General features: G+C 34.4%; 3 protein-coding genes across 3 annotated transcripts in view; 1 reads left to right on the top strand and 2 right to left on the bottom strand.

Moving 5' to 3' along the window:
* Positions 1 to 5718, bottom strand: part of LOC102807197 (TBC1 domain family member 2B-like) — a 35577-nt gene extending 29859 nt beyond the window's left edge. Inside the window, exons 1-4 of the mRNA XM_085501332.1 lie at positions 5608 to 5718; positions 3012 to 3148; positions 2212 to 2294; positions 1799 to 1867 (exon numbers count right to left, since the gene is read on the bottom strand). Coding sequence (XP_085357458.1) covers positions 1799 to 1867; positions 2212 to 2294; positions 3012 to 3134 — 275 coding nt within the window. The 5' untranslated portion in view covers positions 3135 to 3148; positions 5608 to 5718. The remainder of the gene's footprint in view (positions 1 to 1798; positions 1868 to 2211; positions 2295 to 3011; positions 3149 to 5607) is intronic.
* Positions 5719 to 14105: 8387 nt separating this feature from the next.
* LOC100376875 (tyrosinase-like) lies at positions 14106 to 20289 on the bottom strand. Its single transcript, XM_006817032.3, has 8 exons — positions 19612 to 20289; positions 17986 to 18364; positions 17243 to 17420; positions 16780 to 16940; positions 16460 to 16555; positions 15997 to 16065; positions 15538 to 15612; positions 14106 to 14838 (listed from the first exon to the last, which is right to left on the bottom strand). Exons 1-8 carry the CDS (start codon positions 20287 to 20289, stop codon positions 14678 to 14680), a joined length of 1797 nt encoding a protein of 598 aa, XP_006817095.1. The 3' UTR covers positions 14106 to 14677.
* Positions 20290 to 23135: 2846 nt separating this feature from the next.
* LOC100376724 (chelonianin-like) lies at positions 23136 to 25362 on the top strand. Its single transcript, XM_002735210.4, has 6 exons — positions 23136 to 23245; positions 23369 to 23405; positions 24134 to 24289; positions 24406 to 24555; positions 24767 to 24851; positions 25141 to 25362. The coding sequence occupies exons 1-6, from the start codon at positions 23192 to 23194 to the stop codon at positions 25193 to 25195; spliced, it is 537 nt and encodes a 178-aa protein (XP_002735256.2). The 5' UTR covers positions 23136 to 23191; the 3' UTR covers positions 25196 to 25362.
* The last annotated feature ends 2223 nt before the right edge of the window (positions 25363 to 27585 follow it).

The raw sequence follows: 27585 nt of genomic DNA, 5'->3' as shown, positions 1-27585 counted from the left end.
TTTTTTAACGTTTCCAGAACATATTCGATACCGTATACAAATATTTTTTACCATAGTTGATTCGTAATGTCTTTGTTTTTAAGGAGAGTAAGTTTCGTAGTATACAATATGTTGATGCTCGACGTTTTCTTGTGTGAAATTATGTCTTTTTCACCTTTTGTAATAGAGGGACTGTGCCATGACTTGTAAACTGACTCGTTTTTTTCTGTTCCTCTCATTAACGGTACATTCTTGACAACATGACAACATTTGTGTTTTTGGTAGATTTGAAATACGTTTAGCACAATGGTCATGTTGAATATATGATTTTGATAATTGTTCGTTCAAAAAATTACACTTATTTTTAAGAAGTAAACGGCGTCGTTAAAAACAAAATGGCCAGTCCCAGTTATGTTGTTGTACACATTTTACTTCGGTAATTTTTTTTTCTGCTTATTTTGTTTTTCAGGCATATTAATTGCAACAACTATGTGTATCGGCAACACAATCAATTGAAATATTGTTTAATGTCACAAGATGTATGATTTTTGGGTCTTGGTTTTGCACGTCATTGTATTCACGACGGCGCCATTTTGGATCACATCATTCTCTCAGTCGTATAATTGTAATGCTAGTTTCTGTTCCGATTACAAGGGAATGGAGTGATTTCTCCAATTCCATTTTTATTTGGTGATTAAAGAAACTACTTCTGAAACTAATGGGGTGGTTTAATTCTGTTTGGGATGTAATAAAGAGTTTAATTTCATAGACAAATTTTGTTTACGTTCAGACAGCAGTTGTGGAGTTTTGACAGGCGTGTGGGCGTGGCAATCATGCCTCGTAAAAGGTTTCTCCAGTATGTTTTCGGCACTGGTTGAACTACATGGTTTATCTTTATGCACTTCATGGATTTCTTCCTCAATGACGTCTTTTAAAACAAAATCTCAATCAATGTTGTCATCGTCGAATTCGACAAAATCGCCGTAAGCCTTCCACATGGTAATGTTGTGAACCGTGTGCTGTTAATGACGTATGTGCAATGACCCACATCGCTAAGTATCATGGCAATTTCCAGTGGGTTAATGATATGCACGACTACATCATTGGGAGTTTATTTTCGGGATAACTTGGCGTAAGGTGTCAACGATTTATTTGCCCGTTAGTTAGTAAGTAAGTTAGTAATACTAAGCGTTTCCAGACCGATGATAGAGGGACTGTGATTTATAGGACAATTTTACAACTGCATTTGGGTGAACTTTGAACATCATACATTATTTTAACTTCTTAGGTTAATTGTGTTTAGCAAGCAATAATTCAGGAACTGTAAATCCACATGTGTTCGAAAAAAAAAATAAAAGCATTAACCCAAGAGAGACTGACGGGTATAATAATAAGAAAAGCAGAATGACAGACTGACAAACAAAGTAGAGTACAATGAATAGTATCTGAGGCAGTTACAGCACACTGTGTAGTGTTGGTTGATGAGGCTCTGCAACATTTGTATGTTAAGCACATACAGTACAGTGTGAGTGAAATTTAACATTTAGTGGATTTTCAGCTGACTTAAAACTAGCTTAGTTAACATTAAAAATCATCTGATATGTAATTTAGGTAATAACGCAATGTGCCAATTAGAATATATCATTATTCCCGGTATTATGTATTATATATGTATTACATAACAACCAAAAAAATAAGTTGATATTATTGATGACATGTTATTCACAGAAATTATCCGATTCTATGAAATGATAAAGCTATCTGAAAACCAGCTTGGAAGTTAAGTCATAGCAGACCCTCAATAAACAAATATTCTTACCCTAGAGGTGCAAGATCTTGCGGTGTTCTATAATAATACAGTTGACATCGCCTCGGCTCATAAATAAACCTAGGAGTACAATAATAAATCACTTCAGTAAATAATTGTCACATTGCGGGCAATTACAGTTGAAGCACAATAAACTAAGTGTTGTACATGTTGCATGGGACCCATATCGGACAAGACTCAACAACTGTCTTGCGCTGCTCTGAAATTTATTTTGTCAAATGCATCTCATCTCATATTTGAATTCTAATCAGCCTACCTCTCTGCAGAAAGCACTGCAATGTACAACAGGAAAAAAGACATTGCATTTTCGACATCTTTGTTGTCAAGTATATACTGGATGTTATAGTCATAAATTTTATTTATTTTAGTGACACAAAGTTTTCATTTAATATAACATTACTCACCATCTTGTTTTAAATGCACGTATTAATCCTTTGGCTCCAAGTTTATCAAGATAACCACAAAGCTTAGATTTTGAACTTTCTTTCTGTAGATTGAAATAATATGTGAATGTTGATGGAGATTACATAATCCGAGCGTAAAACAACAAACCATTATATGATTCTTCAATTAGAAAATATTACAACATAATGAAAATTCCTCCCAAAAAGTAAACAAGCAGCCTGTCGGCTGAGATAGCTCCGTTGTTAGCAATGCACATTTCAATTAAAGAACAGAAGATATCATTAGAAAATGAACAATATGTATAGTATCAAAGCAATTGGACTTGCGGTTTTTAACAAGAAGTCGAAAATATCACTTTTTACCAAAAATGACAAAAATATTCACCAAAATTAGAGAATTGAAGATATCATGAAATGAACAAATCTAAAAGAGACCTACCCAAGGTACATACACACCAAGTATCAATACATTCAGGCTTGTAGTTTTCAAGAAGAAGTCGAAAAAGTAAAACATTGACATGGACAACGATGGACGCTGACAGACAATCACTCATATGATAAGCTTCGCTCAACAAAGACGACAGCAGAGCTAAAAAACTTGGATTTTGGCAACAAGATTCAGAACTAGATGTCATGCATTTGGTGAATAAAAGTAAGAGAATATACAGAAGTGATACTTTCTAGAGGGAAGGAGCAGCAAGTTTTGGTCAACACCTGTTGGAGAAACAGTTGTGGATAGATTGATGGCTTAACAGGATTTTCTAAATGACATCAGAATGAAATTAATAATATCTATATACCGTTGATATGTCATCTTCTTTTGGTTTCTCTTTGACATCTTTTGGTTCGTTTATTGATGGTTTATTTAGACTATCATCATCATCAAAGGAAATCAAAGTACCAGTTGGTACATCTGACGCCATATTCTAACTTAATCCTGCGACAAAAAGAAAAATGCATAATTGCACTCAATTCATGTATTCAAACCACCGGTATCCATGATTTTTATGAACATGAGTTTTATATAATAATTTTGTATTGCTGAATGACTGGAGAAAGCATCTTTTTACAATTACTCCAAAAATGATGCCATGACATTACAGGCAAAATCTGTTTGCAAATATGTCAGAGGTCAGTAAATTTGTTCCATCTATTGAAAACATATATTTAATAATTAAATTATCCTTCTCTGAAATGGTTCATACTTGTAACTTGTGAAAAAAATTCTTTATGAGAATCTTTTAACCCATCAATGACAAAAACAAATTTGTCATATTTCACAAATCTATATTTATATAGATATAGCATTATTTCTGGCTCAAAGCAAAACACAGACCACAAGTCAGGTACTATTTATATAGATATAGCATTATTTCTAGCTCAAAGCAAAACACAGATCACAAGTCAGGTACTATTTATATAGATATAGCATTATTTCTAGCTCAAAGCAAAACACAGATTAAAGTCAGGTACTATTTATATAGATATAGCATTATTTCTAGCTCAAAGCAAAACACAGACCACAAGCTGGTACTATTTACATAGATATTATAGCATTATTTCTGGCTCAAAGCAAAACACAGATCACAAGTCTTATATTATTTAAAGATATATTTCATATTTCTCAAAGAACAAGCTTTTAGTAGGCCATTTTGGGGGCAGTGTATCATTTTCAATATTATATCCCAATTGTGTCCATGTTGAACTGTTTTCATTTTTTTTAAATATAATCATGAAACTCACATTTAGAGTGAACTCTGACCCCCAGAAAGACCCACTTGTCACTTGTTAGATGTGACAGGTGATTTTCTCAATGTGAACATTACAAGAGAAATGTTGATGTTAGGTATGGAATACATATTGTAGCAGTTAGTGATAGATACCATGACATCATTGGTGCATCTGCATGCAATACACTAGATTGTATTTTTCTTTCTGTTATTTTTTTGTCTTGTTATTTTCAAGTATCTTTTTCATCTCACTTTATTGTACTTGATGAAAATCCCAATAGGGATAACCTGTCAATAAGGTTATTATTATTATTTATTAAACCATTTATTTAATAAAATAAAATAGTATTTTGAGAATAAAACAATCTATCAGACTAAGTAACTCATACCGAAATTTGGTTTCTACGTTTGTAACAAATATTTGTTGAGTCCATACAGCTTTGAATGAGTAACAATAGATGTTGCTGGTAAATTAATCAAAGTATGGCTGAGGCCATATAGTGAGATAATGCCTCATGATGATGAACTGCTACCATTGATGTTTTTTCTGCAAATTATAACTTATTTTGCTGTCTTTTGGAGGCCATGCACCTTCAACATCCATCAACAACCAGAATTCTAATTTTTATTTGACTTAAAGTATTGAATTGCGTAAATTTCAAATCAAATACTAGTATCTTATCCTAGCCTTACACACAGTAGTGCTGTACATGGTCTTATTAAACATGGATTAGGTTTTAATGCTAAATTTAGTTTCACTTTACATGAATATTTATAAACTACATCAAGTTATTTTGCATGAGATTTCTAAATACGCTGCAACATGCTTTCAACTGTTGCATGACTTCAGTTGGTTTATTGTCATTGTTTAAAGCCAGTTTGCAATTACATCACAACCATGACACTGATATTCATCTGTTAATATTATTAGGTACCTTGTTTTAATTTTTTGGTGTTTACATTTCCTTGATTTCAAAGATGTGTTATTCACATGGTGATGACGCAGACTTAATGGTATCATGTGAAAATTCCTACCACCTTGTGCTATCTAAACAAAAAACATACAAGAGATGTACACGGAAACGATTACTGTAAAGGGGAAAATTATTCACTGGGTTTTAATTTAGCTTATTTCGCTGACTGGAAAAATGCGCTAAATTAAAACACAGTGAATATGTAATATTTAGCATAGAACACATTATCTAAATGACGAAACCGTGAATTTAAAACTCACTGAATATGCCTGAAATGGTAAATCAGTGAAATTTAAACCCAGTGAAAATTAGTCATTTTACAGTATTCCGTTCTTTAATGAGTGGACTTGCACATTTCCGGGAAGACTGACGACCTGACTGAGAGAGACAGACTGGAGAGAGAGAGAACACAAAGTATGCCTTGGTGCACAGTCACTCTACTAGTAAAGTGACTATGCCTGATGTGATACAACATGTAAAAAAATCAAATTGTCTATGGTGCCCAAAAGAAGATAAATTAGTAAAAAGCAGTAACAGTAACTTGTGATCAATCTACTTCCTGATAGCTGTGCAGTTCTCGCCACACCCCCTAGACATGGCAGTTATCTTCCTACCTTTGTTTTGGCTCCGTATAAATGTATAAACTAATTTGATGGAATCAAAAATGATGGAATACATAAGTCATTACTTACTAAGAGGCGTCCCAGAGATACATTGATTAGTACAGCATGCCACCTACAACATATGGGCACTAAGAAAACAACTGTTACAACCTGAAACTGTAAACGGAAAATACAACTTCTTCTTCCGATAAGGAAGGTCAAAGGTTAAATACGGTGTTGGTTTTGCGCCCTCTGGTGTCCCAATATTCAAATATGATGTACTATTAGGGTTGGACCATTTGATTTTTGAGGGGGGGGGGTCAACTCAGTGAAAGGCAATTTTTTTTTATTTTTTTTATGTGTTTGGAAATTTTTTTTTTATCAGTAGGTTTGCTTGCAATTTTTTTTTTTAGGAGTTCATCATATCCAACATTTTTTTTTCATTATCTTCAACGGTGGTAGAAAAGACTTGCTATTTTACTGCTATTTTACGTTTTTTTGACAAAGTGGCCTCAATTTCGACCAATTTGATCAAAGTTCAAGACAAAACAGTCGGCCATTTTGGTCCAAATTTTGAAAAAAAATATGACGTGCACGTGTAACCCAATATACATGATCATCATATAAAGTTTGATTGAAATCGCCCTATTCAGCTTCGGGAAACAGTTCCAGACACGTTACAGACTGTGAATTTAAGATATTAAACAAAATGGCCGCCATTTCGACAAATTTGATCAAATTTTAAAACAAAACATGGCGTTGTATTGTCTTGAAGTATAGTACCTATGTACAAACTTTCAAGTGAATCAGGCGATATCTTTCAGAGGAATCAGCACAAAAATAAAAAAAAAATGACATGGCTGTGAGTTGGCCATTTTGGACCGAATCTTGAAAAAAAAGTGACGTGCACCAAGAACCCAATATGCATGATCACCATACAAAGTTTGATTGAAATCGCCCTGTTCACGTTTAAATATCAGAATTTAGCAAATTTGATCAAATTTTAAAACAAAACATGGTGTTGTATTGTCTTGAAGTATAGTACCTGTGTACAAACTTTCAAGTGAATCAGGCGATATCTTTCAGAGGAATCAGCACAAAAATAAAAAAAAATTGACATGGCTGAGTCGGCCATTTTGGACCGAATCTTGAAAAAAAAGTGACGTGCACCAATAACCCAATATGCATGATCACCATACAAAGTTTGATTGAAATCGCTCTGTTCACGTTTAAATATCAGAATTTAGCAAATTTGATCAAATTTTAAAACAAAACATGGTGTTGTATTGTCTTGAAGTATAGTACCTATGTACAAACTTTCAAGTGAATCAGGCGATATCTTTCAGAGGAATCAGCACAAAAATAAAAAAAAATTGACATGGCTGTGAGTCGGCCATTTTGGACCGAATCTTGAAAAAAAAGTGACGTGCACCAATAACCCAATATGCATGATCACCATACAAAGTTTGATTGAAATCGCCCTGTTCACGTTTAAATATCAGAATTTAGCAAATTTGAGGGACAAAATGGCTGCCAGTTAGCCATATTTAATTGAATCGTAACGACAATTGGCATATGTAGGTCATTATAGATTGTCTGTATACCAAGTTTGAACGAGATCGGTCAAAGGCTGTCCGATAAATGGATCCAGAAGGACGGACAGAACCGTTTTCGGACTTCGTCCGAACTGGGACTAAAAAGGTTCGTCGGTAGTCCGAAAACAAAAAGAAAAATAAGAAGAGAAAGTGTGCTTCGTCCCCACATCCTGTTACAAAGCAACAAAAGATCACTGACATTGTAACAAAAAGGGCTAATATGCAGGTGACTGCTACATGTACTAAAGTGGCTTATGACAGTGGAATGGTTGGTGCAAGTGAGGTGGGTGGTGAGAGTAGAATGGTTGGTGAATGTGGGTTGGGTGGTGAGAATGAGATAGTAGGTGCGAGTGAGGTGAGTGGTGAAAGTGAGGTGGGTGGTGAGAATAAGGTGGGTGGTGAGAGTCGGATTGTAGGTCAGAACGAGATTGCTCTGTAAGAGTGTGATGTAAAACATTTGCTGACAAAAAATTTTCTCATTTATTTTAATATTTATTTTATTACATTTTATTTATTTTTGACTCCCGTGTGCGAAGCACACAATGGGAGTCTTTGCAGTTACCCTGTCTGTATGTGTGATCTGATATCTCAAGAACAGTATGTTGGTTTTTAATGAAACTTGGTGAATAGATGCTCTGGGCTAATACGCAGATTTGATTAGGTTTTCATAAGTCAATTTTCGCTTTTCCACTGATATCTCAGGTACTAATCATCACATTTCAATGAAACTTGCATAGATACATAGGACGATGCACAGACAAATATGAGATATACTAATTACCTAATTTGCGTAATTACTCAATTTTTAGCTTTTGATATTTCAAGTACTATGACTTCATTTCTTTTCAATGAATTTTGGTACATAGATGTTCTAGGACAATACACAGACCTGATTAGTTTTGGGTTAAGATCATATTAATTACTTAATTTGCATAATAAATCATAATTTTTGATTATAATCACATTTCAATGAAACTTCGTACATAGATGGTCTGTGACAGTACTTATCTTAATTTAATGAATCTTGGTACATATATACTCTAACACAATGTGATGATCAAGTTAGTTTTAGGTTTATATACATCTATAATAATTATATAATATCTATAGTAATATAAATCTATAATAATTTACTTTTCAGCTTTCAATTAATGTAGTTATGATTAAACATCACATTATAATGAAACTTTGTACATGTGCACCCTGGAACAATATACAGACCTAAAGTAAATCTATACATAATAATTTCTCAATTTGTATAATAATTCATTGAGGTAATCCACAGACATGATTAGTTTAATGCATATTGATTATCTATGATTAGCCCATTTCTGATATTAAACAAAAATCAGATTTAAATTGAATTCATCGCAGAGGTGCTCTGGAACTAATTAGAATAAAAACCATGGATAAAAAATCAAATGTATTTTCTGTATGTATTATAAATTGTGATAATGTGAATCACATTTTTTCATGTTATGCATCTCAAATAGCAGACAAAAATTAGTTGCCAAGCTTCTTGTTTGAAAAGCAAATCTTAAATTTTGAATTAATTTTAATGTGTCTCCAATACTCTCAGCACTCAAGAGTTTTTTCTAAGCTTCCTTTGATATTTATTTTATTTGTACTTGTTTAATACGACATGGTTCCATACAATCATGAATGTCTCTTGTCTATTATTGTGGTCACATAACATACTGTGGAATGCTTTATTTGCACTGGCATTTTATTTTCCCTGTTTTACCTGTAGTCAATTTCCTGCAAAATAAATTCCAGTGAAAATGCAGCTTTCTCTATACGTTGCATTGAGTCTTAAAACAACATAGTGAAAATTAGATCCACACAATGCCAGAAAGCTGTTTTCAGCGAAAATAAATTCCTGAGAAAATAAAGTACTTTACAGTAGTCAGCAATATTGCAAGCAACTTTTCTAACAATGTTTCTGTTTTAGTCTGTAAATGTATTTAAACTAAAACAGCTAAATTGTCAGAGATGTTGCATGCAATACCGCATTTGCTCTATTAGTAGCGCATGCTCTTGTGTAAATAACAGAGGTGTTTCTATGGTCAAAATACATCATATTTTAATTAATCAGTATACAATCAATGCAATTGTTGCCGTACATGTGCTTCTATTGGAGATGCTCTTCTAATAGAGCATGTATGGTATACAATCTAAATGCAACCAGAGTGAAATTGTTTTTGAAATTAATATTGAAATGCAGATATTAATTTTCCCTCTGCTATTAATTAATCCACAAACCAGAATTATTGACATCCATTTATATATGACCTAGTTTCTTCTTGTACTATGTGCCCCCTTATCTTGGCAGGAAGAATTGCCATATTTTTATGACGCAGTAATTCAAGTGAATCTACCGTGTTCAGAGATGACACAACAGCTGATGGAAACATTTTTTTCCCGAAGTCATATAGTGACAAATATTTTTTTTTTACACTGGTGAAGCAGCAACTTTTTTTTTGAAGAACCCTTCACTTTGCAATTTTTTTTTTCGTTTCTGACCTCCCCCCCAAAAAAATCAAATGGTCCAACCCTTAGTAGTGTGTATTTTGTGACTTCGTACACAGCAAAAGACTTCACATTCAAGTAGTGTACAAGTAAATAAACAAACAAGCGAACAAACAAACAAACAAACAAACAAACAAACAAAAATAAATAAATAAAAAGGAGTTTGAGAAATTGCACCAATGATGTAAATTTTCCTATTTACAATAATACAAAATATGTATCTATAAAAGTATTTGTAGAGTCCACAATGCCTAATGCCAATAACCGCAAATTACATATTAAACTGTTAGTTTTCTTTAGTCGGAACGCCGTTACTTATCTCACTTTGTGTACCATAGCTTCCGGTCCATGTGCAAATTTACAGTGATACTAGTAGAGTGACTGTGATTTCAGAAAGATCATACCCTATATATAAAATATGTTTTTTTGAAATGCAGTCCCTCACCCCCTTGGCCATTTTCGCCGATTTTTAGTCGCCGGAGTGATTCACATCCCAAATTTTGGTTCTCCGGGCGTCTCTAATAAATACCCTATCTAACCGCTGGACTGAATTAGCTAAATTATGAAAAATTCATAGAAGATTGGGCGAAAATCGGTCGTTTTTGGCCTCATCGTTTTTTTGCTCGGAAACGCAAGGGCGATAAGACTCGATTTTCAAGAACGCAAGTCGCTCGGATCGGACGGTTTCTATTGTTTCGAGTCTGTTGTGTGTCTAGAAACATAACAACTTTGTTTTTTGGTGAATATAGAACATGCTCTGTTCCAATAAAGAATTTCGATATGCAAATCGAACGATTTTAATAGTTCCTTATTGTAACGTCTCCCACATAAATATTCTTCTACTCCCCAGAATTTGACAATGGTACTAGCCCAGAATTGACTTTCTGTTCAGCGCGTCTTTGATCATTGTAGCAATGTTTACGCCACTGTGCGAAAATACGCACACTCGCGAATTTGGCAACATTCACTTGAGCGTTTTAGGGACGACGTCAAAAGATCGATGTCGGATAAAAAACTTATTTCCTTTAGTTTGGGGGTGGGGGGTTTTGACCTCAAAAAGTTTCCATCCTACAAAAACGATTTTATTTTTTAATGAAGTCAAAAAAATCTTGGAGTATTTGTAGTTCGTTTTTTTCTATCCAAACATGGACAGAAATAACCGAAAAGGAAAAAAACAACAACAGGAAAATGGTTTGGTTCGAGTGTAAATCTGTGCGTCAAATGAGGTGCATTTGTAAAATCTTGTTACACCCACCCGACAACCAACTGCTATGCAATACTACTGTCCAATTATCAATTTGCATTTAATGGTGAATGTAGTCTGACGCCATGATCAATATTTATCAATTAAGTTTCAGTGGGGGGTAGGGGGGTTTGGAAAAAAACTAAAGGAATTAAGTTTTTTATCCGACATCGATCTTTTGACGTCGTCCCTTAGGATAGTGGGAATAGAAGCAAATAGAAGGAAATGCCAGTTACATCACTCATGAAGATTAATGATTCGATTGCTGGCCGGGATAGATGTATTAAGTGTTCATTTCTATGCAATATGTCTACACATGCGATTCTTCTGCTGTGGACGGCGACGGCCGACAGATTGTTTTGGTTTTGCGGCTCTCTTGGCATGGGCAACTGATTTTTAGGTTTCTATTTTTTTTTAATATTCTGACGTTTACTTGGTCGTATTTTGTATATACCACTCAGACACTGACAACAAGTGAGTTACCTTACCCTGAGTAAAGGGACCGGGACATACTAGTAGTCAACATGGGACTCTGAAGGCCCCGGAGAAAGCGTCATCTTACAAAATTAATGAAAGAAATTTACAATCTCATTCTTCCGAACAATCTGATATTTATGATGCTGGATAACAAAGTATACAAGTACTTTCAAGTTACTGTTCACAGTCACAGTATTAAGAAAAAGATACTGTGGAAACTCATTACAAATGTAAATACAAAATAAATGTCAGTGAATACAATATTTATTAATTTACAGCCTCCATGGACAAGTTCACAGCCTCTAATATTGTAAAACCGTCAGTTGTGAACTGAACTTTAAATTTCATCAGGATATCCACATGAAGTTACACAGATATAAAAAAATGCAGTATTAAGACAAGGAAAAATAATGCCTTTTTATCAAGGCTATATCATATTTTCTCTTATTTTGGGGTATTTTTGTGAGTGTACATGTATGCATTAAAATTATCGTAACTTAAAATGTAATCATATAGTAGTACAAATGTAAAGTACACAAAATTATCGAGTGATTTTGGATTTGTTGGAAAAGTAGCCGAAATGCTGTGACATGGTCTAATTGGTGGTGGGAATTGCCAAGCCAGTTTATAAAACAAGCCGGTAGGCTGGTTGGCTATCTGCTTTGCTCAAAAACAAGCAACATCATGTTTTCGGCTGTTACCATGGTAGGACATGAACGTGAAGCTAACGTCGGTTTATAACTAAAACCGGGCCCCGTATACGAAGTTCGCAAAAAAACGTTCAGTCTTTATAAGTCACTTTATTGTATTGCTAGGACGTATTCTGCTGTTAAATTTATTATTTCCAACCGTTTTGCGATAGTATTTTCTAGATTGAAGGCAGCATTTAATACAGTTCATTCATAGTTCAAAGTTGCGTTGGGATTACGTTGATACAGTGTAACAATGTTGGGGCCGGTGATCTCTTACCAGTGTGCAACGTAGCCAAAATAAAAACAAACATGATCATATACACTGCTATTACAAGACTGCTAGTAGGTAATACATTTGGGGCGAAAGTATTCAAAAATCAGTTTCTGGCTGTTGCCATGGCATGGTTAAAAGCCGCTGGTGAAAAGTTACCCCAACTTTGAGGTCAAGTTTCTCGGTAATGAAAATAGACATAAAACAACCAGTAAATTTATGCACACTCAAGCTGAGTAGAATGAGCTACTTAATCCTAGAATTGTAGGGCGAGAAGGTATACAAAAAATATATTTTTTGGCTGTTGCCATGGAAACGGTGGGCCAGAATTTTTAGATTTTACAACCTAACTAGAGTGAAGGTGTGACTTGCCAAGTTTGAACCAAATCGGCCCAACCAAAAAATCACAGAAAAGTAAAATTTCTAAGCAATAAAAAAAGATATCAAAAATTCAACTTTGTGCCCACACTCAAGCCGAGAAGAATGAGCTATGTCTGAGGAGTTTTATCCTAAATTTGTAGGAGGAGATACATTTGACACTAAGTTATCCAAAAAAAAAACAACAGTTTTTGGCTATTACTATGGCAACGGTGGGCCAAGTTTTTTTCAGATTTTACCTAATAACTAGTGTGATGGTGTGACCTGCCTGCCAAGTTTGAGGGAAATAGGCCAAGCCAAAAAAATCACAGAATTAATACTTGAAAACACTGGAAATCACACATACAGACACACAAAATTGATTTTAAGGGCAATCCTAGCGGAGCGGATCGCCAATAATGTACAACAATTTTCGTAAATATTACTGACCGCAAAAGACGCTCATCGCGAAGTGACTTGTTTTGAATATAATATATATTTCCACGTACGATTTTATATTGGATTTCCAGCGTACACATTTCTAGTCGTCTAGATGGACGTGCACATTACGACAGACAGTAAATTGTGATTGGATCTTTCCTGGCACGACCATGCAATTGGTACCTCTCCAATATTATGTAGCTGTATTGATGGAATGTACACAACTTTGTTTCAAAACGTCACCTTGCCACTGTCATCTGCGTTGATCTATGTCATAGAAAAGCATCGCTAATACAGGTTATTGAAACTCAAAACTTATTGAAATTCCTCACATAGAATTGAATTTGTTAATTCATTAGGGAAACTAACCTAAATGAACTAGGTGGCTGAGGTACAAGCAATTATTTCACATGTGTCTGTGACATGGTCGGCATGAGGTATGCGCCCTCAACGACAGACTCAGTCATATGAACATAAACTACCGGTATTCATTTGCTGTTTAAAATTGTAACCAAGAATTAGAAATTTACACAATGGGCCGTCACGTTCTAATTTCGTGCACAACAATAATGTATTCTTGGGAGCGAACAACCAGGCATTTCCATGGCCTGGCAATCATTACCGATGATAAAAACGTGTGAAAACTCTCAGAAAACTGTATTTTGGGAAAGTTTTTGAGACTCTCCTGTACAGTGTAACAAGATTACACCTACAAGTGCAAAGTTGTGTTTGTGCTGCTTACGCCAGCTCCCCGGCTTTCTACAGCAACGGCGCATTGCAACGACTGTTGCATTTAAATTAATTATTAAATGACAGATAATTATTAAATCATTTTTGTAACGCGGTGCGACGACCGCTGCCCTTTAATGATTGTGGACCATACCTGATATATACAACACTTTTGTAATAGAAATCCGGCGTAAAGAATTCAAGCTATTGGAATGCATTCACCACTCAAAAAAATAATAAAAAGCTAAGAGAAGTATGTGAAAAATAGCATTTATTTCGAAAAATTCATAAAAAAAATATAAATTAATTTATTTGATCGAATACCAACGAGAGCAATTCACGTTTATTGGTTACTATTGTAAATTATGTGAACAACATATATGAAAGACATGAGGCTGTAAATAGTATATGGATAATAAGATGATTATCACTCAAATATGTAACAAATCGTAGCATGATTAGTTTATAAAAAAATATTATTAATGTACCGTCATTAATCAACTACTAAATGGTCTTTCCAAAGTATTAACTCGTTTGATAAATACCAACAAAAGTAAAACAAAAACAAGAAATTCTTATTTACAAATTTTCATATACTACCGAAAAAGCCCGAAACGTTTAGAAATTTTGAAGTTACATTAGACAACGATTTCCGATTATTGCCTACCATATATCACTTAAAAGATAGACAAATATTAGGACACAATGACACAATTACAGTGATTTATAACTATATTTCTGTGTTTGTAATAACATATTTGGACAGACAAAATATAAATGACAAATGTATGTATCCAGCCTGATGGTTAAATACAAAATGTAAATATTACAATTTCTTATCCGTGTCCATTTCTCTAATGGGTTGATAACCCCTATATCGATGATACACATTGCGACCCTTTATAGAGATGAACGCTGATGAAGCAATGAGTAGGACTATCACAACGACTGCGACAGATATGGTTCCTGTTGGCGGCTTTCTTGCACCTAAAAATAAATTAAATATAAGTAAAATAGCAAGTAGCAAATATTTGATTCTAAACTTTAGTTTGATAGGATGTTGCTGCTAGGCATGTTTTGGTATCAGTTTGTTAGCTTGGTCATGCACAATCAACACTGCGATAAAGATTTTCCATTTTTGACATTGTGAAATTCTTTCGTTTTTATGCAGGAAAATACAATATTTTTACCAAATAAAATCATATTTATTAAAGTTACTGTTCATACGTAAGTTGTTGAACACTACATAGTTTGTAATCTCATTTAAGCTTATTTCAGTCATAATTCAAGACAAATAACAAGCTTAAATACAATGTATATATCTTTTTTCTATAATATTCTTGTGTAAACTCTTCAAAGCGGAAATTGTCTTGTAATTTATATACGACAAACATACTCAGCCCTTTCAGAACACCTGACGAAATGGGCGGCGCATGTTTATCGACACTTTTGATAACTACATGTAGTGTGACATCGTACAGTTAGAGTAATCAACATCAACCATCTTTATAGTAATCATCAGCTAAATTGTCTCTGATTTTCACTTTCGGATCGACTCATTATTCTAATTTCAGGGACTACTAGTAATTCAATTTCACTAGAGTGTATCAGTATACACAAAAACGACGAATCGTCTGAATCACGCACATTGATATATGTAATTAATATACTGTATTCGATAATTACCGTCGCTGTGTTGCTGATCAGCTGATGGATGGTTGAACGTTTTAAACACATCGTTGCCATCATTTTTGTTCACATCTGAAACAATAAGTTCAGTTTTATCCCATCATGTATTGGTGAAGTACAACAACTATTGTAATGTTTTGTAAAAAGACGACAGATCAGTAGAATAAAAGTTCGTCTAAGACAATCGTTCCAGCTGGTTGTATGCATTTCAATAAATATTGTAATATGATTATCGGTATGCATGTCCGGTAATGAATAACTTGGGAATGGCTCGACAAATTGAAACAGAATCATTCGACCGAAATTAATAATTACTGGTATTTCAATACATTTGGTATATTGGGTAAGTGCACAGTTTCCATAGTGAAACAAACAAATAAATTGTGAAAATATTACGGTATATATGGATGTTTGAAATATGCACATTAACAACACATCACTTCAAGAGGTACTTACTTTTCATTTTCAACGCTTTCCAAGGTTTCAAATTCAATATTGCGGTTATCTCAGGAATGCCAAGGTCAACTTTATGTGAAGAAAATAATAATGAAAGTACACACATTTTGAGCACAGAAGTAGAAAACGTCGAATCAAACACTACGCACATTTGAAAATCATTGTACACATGTTTAAAAAAATAATGTTAACCACAGGTTAACGTATACTCGTAAACGTGTTGGTTATTCAATATATTCAATTAGAATGTACAATTATATTTAATTTAATAACGTTGAGAATGTCTATCTTCTTATTTATTTATGTACTGAATTATAATAAGAAAGTTAGTGATAATGTATGTAAGCCTATATAACAATTTTCCAAAAAATTTAACAAATGTGACATTTCATCAGCACCAATGTATTTATATGGATGTAAGCAAAAACACAGCTCGAAATCAGCAATGATGGCATTAACTTACGCTGTAGATCTGCATCCAAGGGAGAAAGAACGCATCCTTGCATTCTATCAATGGATTGATCTTCTCTTTCTTTTTCAAGCGCACTTATAGGTTTACCTGTTATCAATCAATACAACTACAGTGTGAGTGGTTATCATTTGACAAAGACATAGCAAATATGCCTACAAGCCATTGGCAAATGTAGTTGGTCAAGAATGGTAAATATATAATGTTAATTTACAAACCATTTTTGGTTGGGATCATGTTAAAAGAAATAAAAAAATATAACAACTAATAAGTCGATGTTGTCCCGATTGATAGGAGAATACGTATATTCGCACCTTCTGAATCCACATTGTCGTATGTATATCCGAATACTTGTGATTTCTGCAGGAATTCTCCATTTTTCATTACTGGAAAGAATGGTACCATATAGGAATCAGCTTCTTGTCCTACAGGTGTGCTGTCCTTTGGTGGATAGTGGTTTGTATTGACATTGTAACTACAGGGAACACACAAAATAGCTATAGTTAACGTCGTAATGTTGGGTTACAAGACAATTAGAAAAATGTTTTATTTACTCATCGTTTTGCTTTTCTGGATACCGGGGTAGATTATATTTCACTCTAACACATACGTTTAAAAGAACGTGCTTGGTCATGGTCTGAAACTGTCCACTGCCAATATGATTAAAATTATCAATCAGTGTCATTGCAGATTGTGTCAAATCAGTGTAAACACCAATACATACAATGAGTAAAATAAGCGAAGGAATCATATTTTAAACTCTTGGTATTTACAAACCGTCGTATCCATTTCTCCATAATTCTATCCACATTGGAGTGATGTAGCCAGAACATAGGGTCATTTGGAGACGATGCCACAATTCCCATTGTACCGTTCAGATAACTATGTACTCGATTCTGTGATTGTAAACCAAATGGTGCGAACAGACCAGTTTGTCTTTCCGAATCGGCAAATCCTGCAAACACATAGCGAAACTGAAATACACTCGCCATTGGACGTTGACAAGTTGAAACAAGCAAGCTTATTGCGTGGTCAAAAATGAAAGACGGTATGTGGATGTTTGAATAATAACAACAATCTATGTTGCCGTAACTCGTAGTTACGTTTACTGTTAATTAAAATGAATGCAGACATTAAACAACAACTCAAACTTTCGTTAACTGTTAATTAAATTTCGAGTTACTAACTCGAAATTTGAAAGTTAAACAAAACAAAAAATAAATGTTGCCCGTACCTCGAAATTTGATTAACTGTTATTTAATGTTCGAGTTACTGGATGTGAACGTTCAACAAACACCAAAATATATGTTGACCATAACTCTGTCAACTGTTAATTGAACATCGAGTTACAATTTGGGCGTGGTACCACAGAAGTGGGCGTGGTTTCAAATATATGGGTGTGGTCATTTCTGTAACTAGATGTTTTCGTAAGTCGATGTTCGTAACTCGAACATTTCAACATCTCGTATAAAGGACACATAAAATAAAGCGCTATATACATTGTTTAATATTTGTAATACCTTCTAGAATATTCCGAAAGCTACAATGAGAGGAAATCGACACATTCAATGTTGGTACCAACGGTCTTGTATCGTAATCAGTCATACTCAACGTATAGTAAAGTGCGTCTAGAGAAGGCAACTCGTCCAACACCTTGTTACTACCAGGATGTCTTGTAATACTCGGCAGATTCGAATTGTCGACATTACTACAAATCAAGCCAATGTCATGGAAACGTTGAAAATCAGAGCATAGATCCTTCCATCCAGAAAACTCGCCTAGGATGTTATGAGGCGGAGAAGGCGAATTTTCTCCCATATATTCTTCAGTACAAATCTCACAGTTGGGTGCACCACTCCAGTCCCAGTACGGTATAGCAAAGTCATCGTCATTGTTCACCTTTAGAGATAAATATTACATATATGATTAACATAATAATAAATATGTCACAGTAAAACACTAAATAATATGACACATACAGAAAATGTTATAATAATTCTGGAATTATAATATATATGTTGATATCTTATGTGTATATCGACATCACCTTATACCAAGTCTGGTACATTACCATATTTAATATCTATATTCATAAACATTTTCAAATTGTAATCTTATTATTTCCATATAATGCAGTTTTGCATTATAGTGCCTTTTTAAAAATTGTATCGATGGTTTGGTATCTTCCTATAGACCATTGTTAAAAAAAACTGTTATACACCAGAACATATTTTTTCATGATTTAGGAAAACTTTTACTAGCAAAGAAGTGTAATAGTGTACTTAGTATATTATTAGAAAAATTAGATTTTATGTGAGTTCATCAAATTAAAAGTCTGTTGTGTTACAAGATATTTACAAAGTGTTCATAATGCAATCACAAATCACAGACCCTATAATAATCAATAAGAACAGTTCTAGTGGTTCCCATTGGACCACCTGCTTATTTTCCCCATCCTGTAGGACTTACTTTCCATTGGATCCCGTCCAAAAGTAACTTGTTTTGAATAAATTCTAGGTATATTTGATTTCCCGATTCTATTAGACCTCAAAATACTTGTATCAGCAATACACAGCCAACATTTTTTTAATTGTTTTTAAATCGATAGAACACATCGGAAATGTACAAGATACATGAAAAAAAAGTTTGTCAAATAAATATATTTAAAAGATTAATTAAAAGGTGTTCAGTTATATCCTGTGTGTTTGATTATATTTGTAAAGTAGGTAGACAATATATCCTGGCTAATTTCTAATGTCCCATATATGGGACCGTGACAGGACCTGGGATCCAATAAACACAATATTATACTGTAATTCCATATCGTAATTATCCATGAGTTTGTTAGAATCAGGTATTAACAACAAGTATAAGAATAATACCGGGAATAATTTGACAGCTTAAAGCGAGAGGGTCATCAAGCAATGATAACAACACAAGCTAACAACGCTAAGGCTCATGGGTAGACGCTTGTTTGTAAACAATAACACGCTATGGCCACTGACGCATGCGCAGGCGGCGACACCCCCGCTTTAATTATAACAAAACGTATCAATTAATTGACTCCTAAATTATTCACGCGTACTAACTGAATATCATTCCCGGGTCATAAAACCAAAGAAGAGGTCAATGCCCTCTATACTTGCCTGTTGTATCATGCGTTCAAATAAGAGTAGATACGCCCGGTGCCAGGTTAAGAAGGCGGGTCCAGCGTGCGCAAAATCGATAATAGTGCTACCGTCATTCACACCGGCAGGTCGTCGAATATTTTCTCGCGCTGCATAATAGTGGTTCCACACAAAACGATCATACTCGTTTACATTATTAAAGAGTGGGTTATCACCATTTAACATATCGATATAAAGACTTGTCGCTATCTGATAGTCACTTATTTTGTCTTTAGCATTTAATAAGTACGATCGGAACTTCTTAACTTCAGACTGAGACATTGACAAGATATTTCGTCTGGTCACACGATTTTCTTTGTCGCATTCCGTTCCTTTATAACCAAACTTGCATTGACTACAGTCATAACCGTCAAAATTACCGTCACACTTACACGCACGTGTAAAGAATGTACTCGGCCACGCCAAACGGTCGAGATCACCACCGAATTGCGAAGAGTCGTCGGCTTTTGGTGGCGACAGATCGACACACGCCCCTCTACCAGGTCCTCCACATTTCGAGTCATAACCAACTGGTTGTGGACAGCATTCCTTACTTGACAGTGATTCTGGTGAAACACATACCTTCGGGAACTGGCCACTGCATTTGAAGAACAAGGTGCTTAATAGTACTGTACGAAGTTGAAAGTCGGCCGCCATTTTATTTATTTATTATATGCCCTTTTGTTTGGCATCAAAGTGCAAAGTTGAAAGGTGAGCGTAGCTCTCGGCTTGCGCTTACAAGGATAATGACTTAAACATATACCATTAAATACGTTCAGATTTTAATTTTAATATTATACTAAATTACAATACCAATACTGTAATGGCTGAAGGGGTTCCCGTGGCAATGAAATGCATCCTAAATTACTCTTTTTAATCTGACGTAAAAGTGAGATTAGACATTTGCTAACCCGGCAATCTTCAAGTTGAAATTTTATCATGTACAAAACAGTTTGTCATCCGGGCGTTGTGGCGTTTTTCAGTTATAGTAGCTTACATATCACTCAAAAGACCGTCACGGCAAAAGTAGACATATAGGAATAAATTAGTCTGAATACACTTATACATGTAATTAGCCAACTACATTACATTTAGTATCAAATAAACATTCATTTATTTTATTTACATTTTAATTACCGATTTTGAGGTATGGCATCACGCCATAATAAACAAGTATTTGTACGGGACGACATTTATGCATAATGATCTATTTGGGGATTTCTGCATTCATTTATTTTGTAGATGTCACTTAGTTTAAAAGGTTTTCAGTCCAATAAATACGACTAAAAACAAATTATTGATAAAAAGGTAGATTTAATAATTCTTTAATTTAACAATGCACTCAAATCTCCCCCCAAATGCAATTTGTAATTGTTCTTAAATTTCATTGAGTTATTTAATTTTACGTATATAATTTGGAAAGTACTTGAACTTTTCAACTTTTGAACCTCGAAGAATAACATTGGACGATAACATTTTTTAAATATTTGTTTGAGAAAACGTCGCCATGAATATACTGAAACTTATCAGTCTTGGTTTAATTTTGGCTTATTTAGGTCGTTTTTGACTAGTTTTAATATTTAATCTTTCGTTTCCGTTTTCACAATGTGCCATCGCCCCATACCCCGGATGAGAGGCCAACGCTATCAATTCACTAACGAGTGTGACTTTGTTGAAAGTGGTGCTTGAAAGCGCCCTCTGGTGACGAAGACCTTTTTGATGAAATGAAGGCCGTTTTAAATGATGAACGAATACACAGTTGTAACTTTAAAATACATTGCTTATACCTAACCCAATCATCATGGTATCCAATCTTATCATTCCACAACATAAAGCACACTACCACACTTTTTTCAGGCACAATTAATTCAAACTTAATTACTCAAGTGTATCAACTTTTACATAAATAAACAATATTGTTCGAAGAATTGATTGTTGTCACCACAACACTAATAAATATGGAACTAGTCGCACAATGACACTACTGAAAAATATTAAATTATTATCAAAAGTACACCCGTTGTCCCATCTAATCAACAGTACCTTCGTGTTTTATTTTTATGGGATGTAATATTTTCGAAACTACAATGTCGTGAACGACGTACAGGTGACACGGTGGCGACATTTCGGAGCACACTTCCAGCGATTCTCATATAAATTAGTTTGAGAACAGGTACAAATATAAACGTGACACAAAGACTGCAACAAATCCGATAATAATACGTTATTTTTGAATCGTTACACTTGATTCGCTCGAACTGATGACTTCATGTGAATTGTCAAGGAACTTCTCAGTGTTACCGATATTGATACTCAACATGTTGATTGAACGTATTCTGACACACATGAGAAGAAAACCGTGGAACACTCACCAGGAGTCTAGACATATTATCCAACATTGGTACAGTGGCGGCAAGTAATTTCGTTTTTTTTAAAATTGATTATTGGTACATTTTAACAATCGCAGGTGTATATTCATACGAACTAACATCATTTTAAGTGAAAGGCTATGAAAGAGAGGTTCAGCCCTTCATAGTTTTCCCTCTGGAGACCATGGTGCACTTTAAATGGCAGTTGAATCAAACCAATCGACCAATCAGCGAACAAGGGCGCAACGACGTCATTTGGAAACGTTCCAATCTAACTCAATAGAAACCTCTCGCTTCGGTTTGAATAATGAAATTATTTTTAAGTATTTATAAAGATGAATTGAATACTTTTGTTGCACCGAGATTATATACCATATGGGATTTACTGCCATTACCATATAAACAATAATATCATCCCATCGAATAACGTGTAATTAGGTAAATTTACATTTACGAAAATGCCATATGCCTAATTGTATCCAGGGATAATGGCACTGATGAAATGTTTGCCATCAAAGACAGTGTTGACAGATTTGTATATGTGTAGGCGTAGAACATTCGGTTACTAACACTATTACATAAGTACGAGTGTATGAGTAGGTGAGGGAGTTTAGTCAGCGAGTATTTAAACATACACCTACCAACGAAAGCGTTAGGTATGGTCGATATTATTTTAACAAACATTTACATAATTTTAGTTAAAAAACTAATACTCAAATAGTAATGTATTTATCTACACTAAAATACACGTGTTGAGCTTTTGAAAAGGAGAAACAGAGAATATTTTAAAGAGGAAATTCTTTTTTTTATATTTAATAGTGTTTTATTGGTAATTTTAATGACAAAATTTACATTTCTATGTTGAATATATCTACTCACTGATAAATTCAAATTTATTTCTGATATTGTTTCTCAAGTTTGTTTCTTTCTGTGGCAATTTCGTTCTCCGAATGATAATTGGATTTTTCTAATAGTTTGAATAAAGTGAAGTAAGGCTGTTTTTTAATCATTGCTGAGTAAACATATCTATTATTCATGTATTTTCAGGTCCAGTGAAACATACCATTAATATTAATATTAATATTATTATTCACAGATTATTTGAACTTTAACCTGCCACGTCACACTTGTATCGATACAACATATATAAGTAGAATTTGTTTGGTGAGCCATCAGTGTTACCACTTATCATGTTTCGAATACTTTCCGTTCTCGTCGTCGTTGTCTTTGTCGCCGCCGCAACAGTAAGTACATCTATAGATATATAATATATATGTTATTTGAGAATTGAAAGATAAGAATGGTTTCATAATAAGAATACTTTTTAACATTATAATATTTTTATTTGTGTACTTATTTTGTTTTAGGCACCAGCTGTTGACATAGCGAAGAGACAGAATGCAGGTAGGTGACAATAGATGGGTATTCATGTGTATTCACTAGCGTTCTTACCTAGTACATGGAGGTAAAAAAAGAAGGAGCACTGACATACCTAGTATAACACCAATGATTTAAATTATATTGCCAAAACAAGATATGAAGATATGATATGATATGATTTAAATAAAAGTATGGTATTTTGCGTTCATTGACAATTGTCTTTTCCTGGTCATACTATTTTTTACCTTTTCTCTGATTCCCGCCAGATCACTGATTACCCACTGCGTCAGACACTAGATAGAAAGTCATTATGATAGATGAAATGCTGAATTCTGTATTGATAGACAGAGAAAGTCAACTGGAATACTAATATGTTGATTTGTATATCGGTTTATGTTAAAATGTTTTTTTTTTATTAGCTAATATAAATTGGATATGAATTTTGAACGTGATTAAAAATAGCGTTTATTGTCCCTCCCTCGATACTATAAAAAATTGTGGTGGTAATTGCCTAATTTAATAGAAATGCATTTAATTGTCACTGCACAATATAAAATGCCACAAAGTACTCATCTCAATAAGAGATTTGGAACTTGATGAAAGCATTGTAGTTTATATATCATTATTGTATTGAATGATTTCATGTTATTAAACAAATCAACCACGGAACTCAATATTCATCTTAAAACTTAGAACTAGATAAAACCATGGTATTATTTTTGTTGTTGCTGAATAATAGTTTTTGTACACAGGCAATCCTTGTCCCGGTGGTACAATTGTTAACTGCTTTGCTGATCCTTGTACAGTTGAAGAATGCCCGTTGTATCCCTACGCCGAATGTGTAGCAAATTACTGTGGCGGATGCAATGCTGAATTCTTTTACGATGGAGAGAAAGTCGACTGTAATGGTAAGCGTATTTTAATACCGATTACGAGACTGTATGATTGAATGTGAATCATCTGTTGTGCTGCAATGTTTATCAATGTTCAATGCGATTCTCTGACGTTATGTATAATTTAATAGAAAAACCAGGCAAGTGTCCAAATCTGAAACCACCCAGCGACTTGACCCGAGTTCTGTGTATCCATGAATGTGACAGTGACATTCAATGCGACAACGAACTGAAATGCTGCTCTAACGGATGTGCTTCAATGTGTTTACAACCTATTGGTGGTAAGTTTCATATCGAATATTGTCGATATATCATGTAATACCACGTGTATTTTATTCTGGTTATTAAAGCAAATTTAATTCTCAAAATTCATGTTTCAACATTTTGAACACTAGGGTGACTCCCTTTTTGGTTTCACTCATTTCAGTTGCGAGGCGCGTTACCGCAGTTAACTATGTCGATTATTATATCATTGTTTCTGTTTTCTGCTAGTGAAACCTCCCAAGGATTGCAATGGACCTGAAGGTCATCATGAACATGGTTCTTCTTTTCCGTCAGATGATGGATGTAACGTATGGTGAGTTAAGTATACAATTTTATATTAGAAAAAAAATGTGTGAATGTGTTGTGTATGATCTGGTTGTACGTCCATCAGTGATTTAATATTAAATCGGGAGGGTCGTCACCTGCGCACGCGAGGAAGTCCCTTGCGACGATAACAACACACGCTAAAAACGCATGGTAGACGCTTGTTTGAAAACAATGACACGCCATGGCCATCTGACGCATGCGCACGTGAAGACTCCTCCGCTTTAAAATCAACCGCAGCAAGATTAACTGCAATTTTTACGTTTTTCTTTTGTCAGTTTCTGCAATGATGGTAGGACTATGTGTACCAAAAGGGCTTGCACACTCATCTAAACCCACACACTAGTGTTGCGGCCTATCAAGATGTCAGTTATCAGATTCCCAAGTTTACGTCTAAATATATATATACATTGTAAGCAACTGGAATATAATATCTAGTAGTGTATATTATTCAATGAATGAAATACAAGAACAATAAAAAAATTGTTGTCATTATTGAATCAATCCTTTCTATATACTTAAGTTTGAAATTACTGCTGCATTATAAGTTGTGAAATACCACCGCGTTCGAAGCATGACGTCACATTTTAGCACATATACGGCTGACACACCTTGCTATATTACTATGACAACAATTCCAATTCCTCGCACTAACGGAAAGCTTATGTGTGATTGACGCTTGCTTGTTTTTAAAATATACCATTTATTCATTACGATTTTTATTTTCACTTATTGTGATTGGAAATCATATCTGCAATTTCTGTGAGAACGTATTGCCTAGAGTTATTTATGCACCGGCACAACTCACTGACAACCGCACATGTAAACTCATAATTACAGATAGAAATCATTATCACTAAAATCCAAGCTTTTGCGAACGCTTTCAATGTCCGTGGTGTGAATTATTAATGAGAATATGAAAACAATGAAACAGACGTTTGTATTATTGTAAATTAACCGTGATACGGCACTGTATGGCTGAATATATAACTATATCGTTTCCATCGGCTTCGTACATTTGCAATATGCAGACTACTATAACTGTGTTGCCCACAATCACAAACACGTTCTAATACGTGCGATTACATTTACCGGTATGCAAATAAATCATTAATCGGATCAAATTAATACTAAAATTAATAATACATCTTGCTTCCGACCGTGCAACAATGAATTGGTCGGATCTAATTAGAGAATGATACTATTTGTTGAGCCACATTTTAGAATCAGATTAAAGTCATATTGTATAGTCATTGGATCTTTCCAATAGACACAAGTAACAAATGCAAGTAAGTTATGCAATGTTTGAGTCAGTGTTTGTGATCCACAAAGCATAGATGCAGGTTCGTATGCAGTGTTTGAGTCAGTGTTTGGAATTCACAAAGCATAGATGCAGGTTCGTATGCAGTGTTTGAGTCAGTGTTTGTGATCCACAAAGCATAGATGCAGGTTCGTATGCAGTGTTTGAGACAGTGTTTGTGATCCACAAAGCATAGATGCAGGTTCGTATGCAGCGTTTGAGTCAGTGTTTGTGATTCACAAAGCATAGATGCAGGTTCGTATGCAGTGTTTGAGACAGTGTTTGTGATTCACAAAGCATAGATGCAGGTTCGTATGCAGCGTTTGAGTCAGTGTTTGTGATTCACAAAGCACAGATGCAGGTTCGTGGACACTCACATAAAACTGTTTTTCGACGCGCTTTATAAAACATATGGAATCGAGCAAAGTATAATCAAGCGTCCGGGTCGTACGAAACGCACTTGCGCGAATATGTTTTGCATTTATGAAAACAGACTGGAATACATATATTTATTGATAGTGTTGTCAGGAATGTGTATTTTCTGCAGTACGGAATCACATTGACTTCTATTACTCGGCAGTCACAATACCTTCGCACAGCTATATGATATGTCAAAAATTGTGCGATGCAATCCTTTAAATAACAATTTAACACCTAAACATCATAGAATTAGTTACTCAACTCATCTAGATTTGTATTTCGTATAGCACTATTTTATTTCGTAAACAATTTGAGTTTTTTGTTTGCTAGTGGACCCTTTTGGAATATGAAATCATCATGAACATATGGTTCTTCGTATCTGTCAGACGATAGACGTAACGTATGTTGGATTCAATATAAAACAAATTCCATTAATTGGAAATAAATATTGCGTGTGAATGTGCATATCATGGACGGTGACCTGCCTGTTATTGGCGGTCCTCTCTGCTAGGATTGTCCTTAAAATTAGTTGACGTGTGCGTGTCTGTGTGTGTGTGTGTGTGTGTGTGCCTGTGGTTCTTCGTATCTGTCAGATGACAGACGTAAGTTAAACGTATGGTGGATTCAATATAAAACAAATTCCATTTATGGGAAACAAATATTACGTGTGAATTAGTATAACCTGGACGTTGTCCCCTCCGCTAGGATTGACCTTAAAAAAACATACACATGTCGTACATCACAACTGTCCAGTATGTACATTGTATCTGACAAGTCTAACGGATCTACGAGTGTAAAATTCGCTAAATTGGGGAGAAGGGCTTGTATTGAATATCAGTTGACATTCATAGTATAAAGTTAACAATACATTGACACATTGCAGGGCTTATTTCCAACAGAATGAAAAATACATTGTGCACACAAAATTGTATTTCTAATTCACGACAACGGTGGCGTTAAACAACTTCTTGTAATCATTATTGTCCAATGGCGCCGGTGACTA

This window comes from Saccoglossus kowalevskii, chromosome 7 (assembly GCF_978046115.1).
Source record: "Saccoglossus kowalevskii chromosome 7, keSacKowa6.1, whole genome shotgun sequence".
NCBI lineage: Eukaryota > Metazoa > Hemichordata > Enteropneusta > Harrimaniidae > Saccoglossus > Saccoglossus kowalevskii.
The sequence above is the reverse complement of the archived record's forward strand: the minus strand, read 5'-3'. Positions and strand labels throughout refer to the sequence as shown.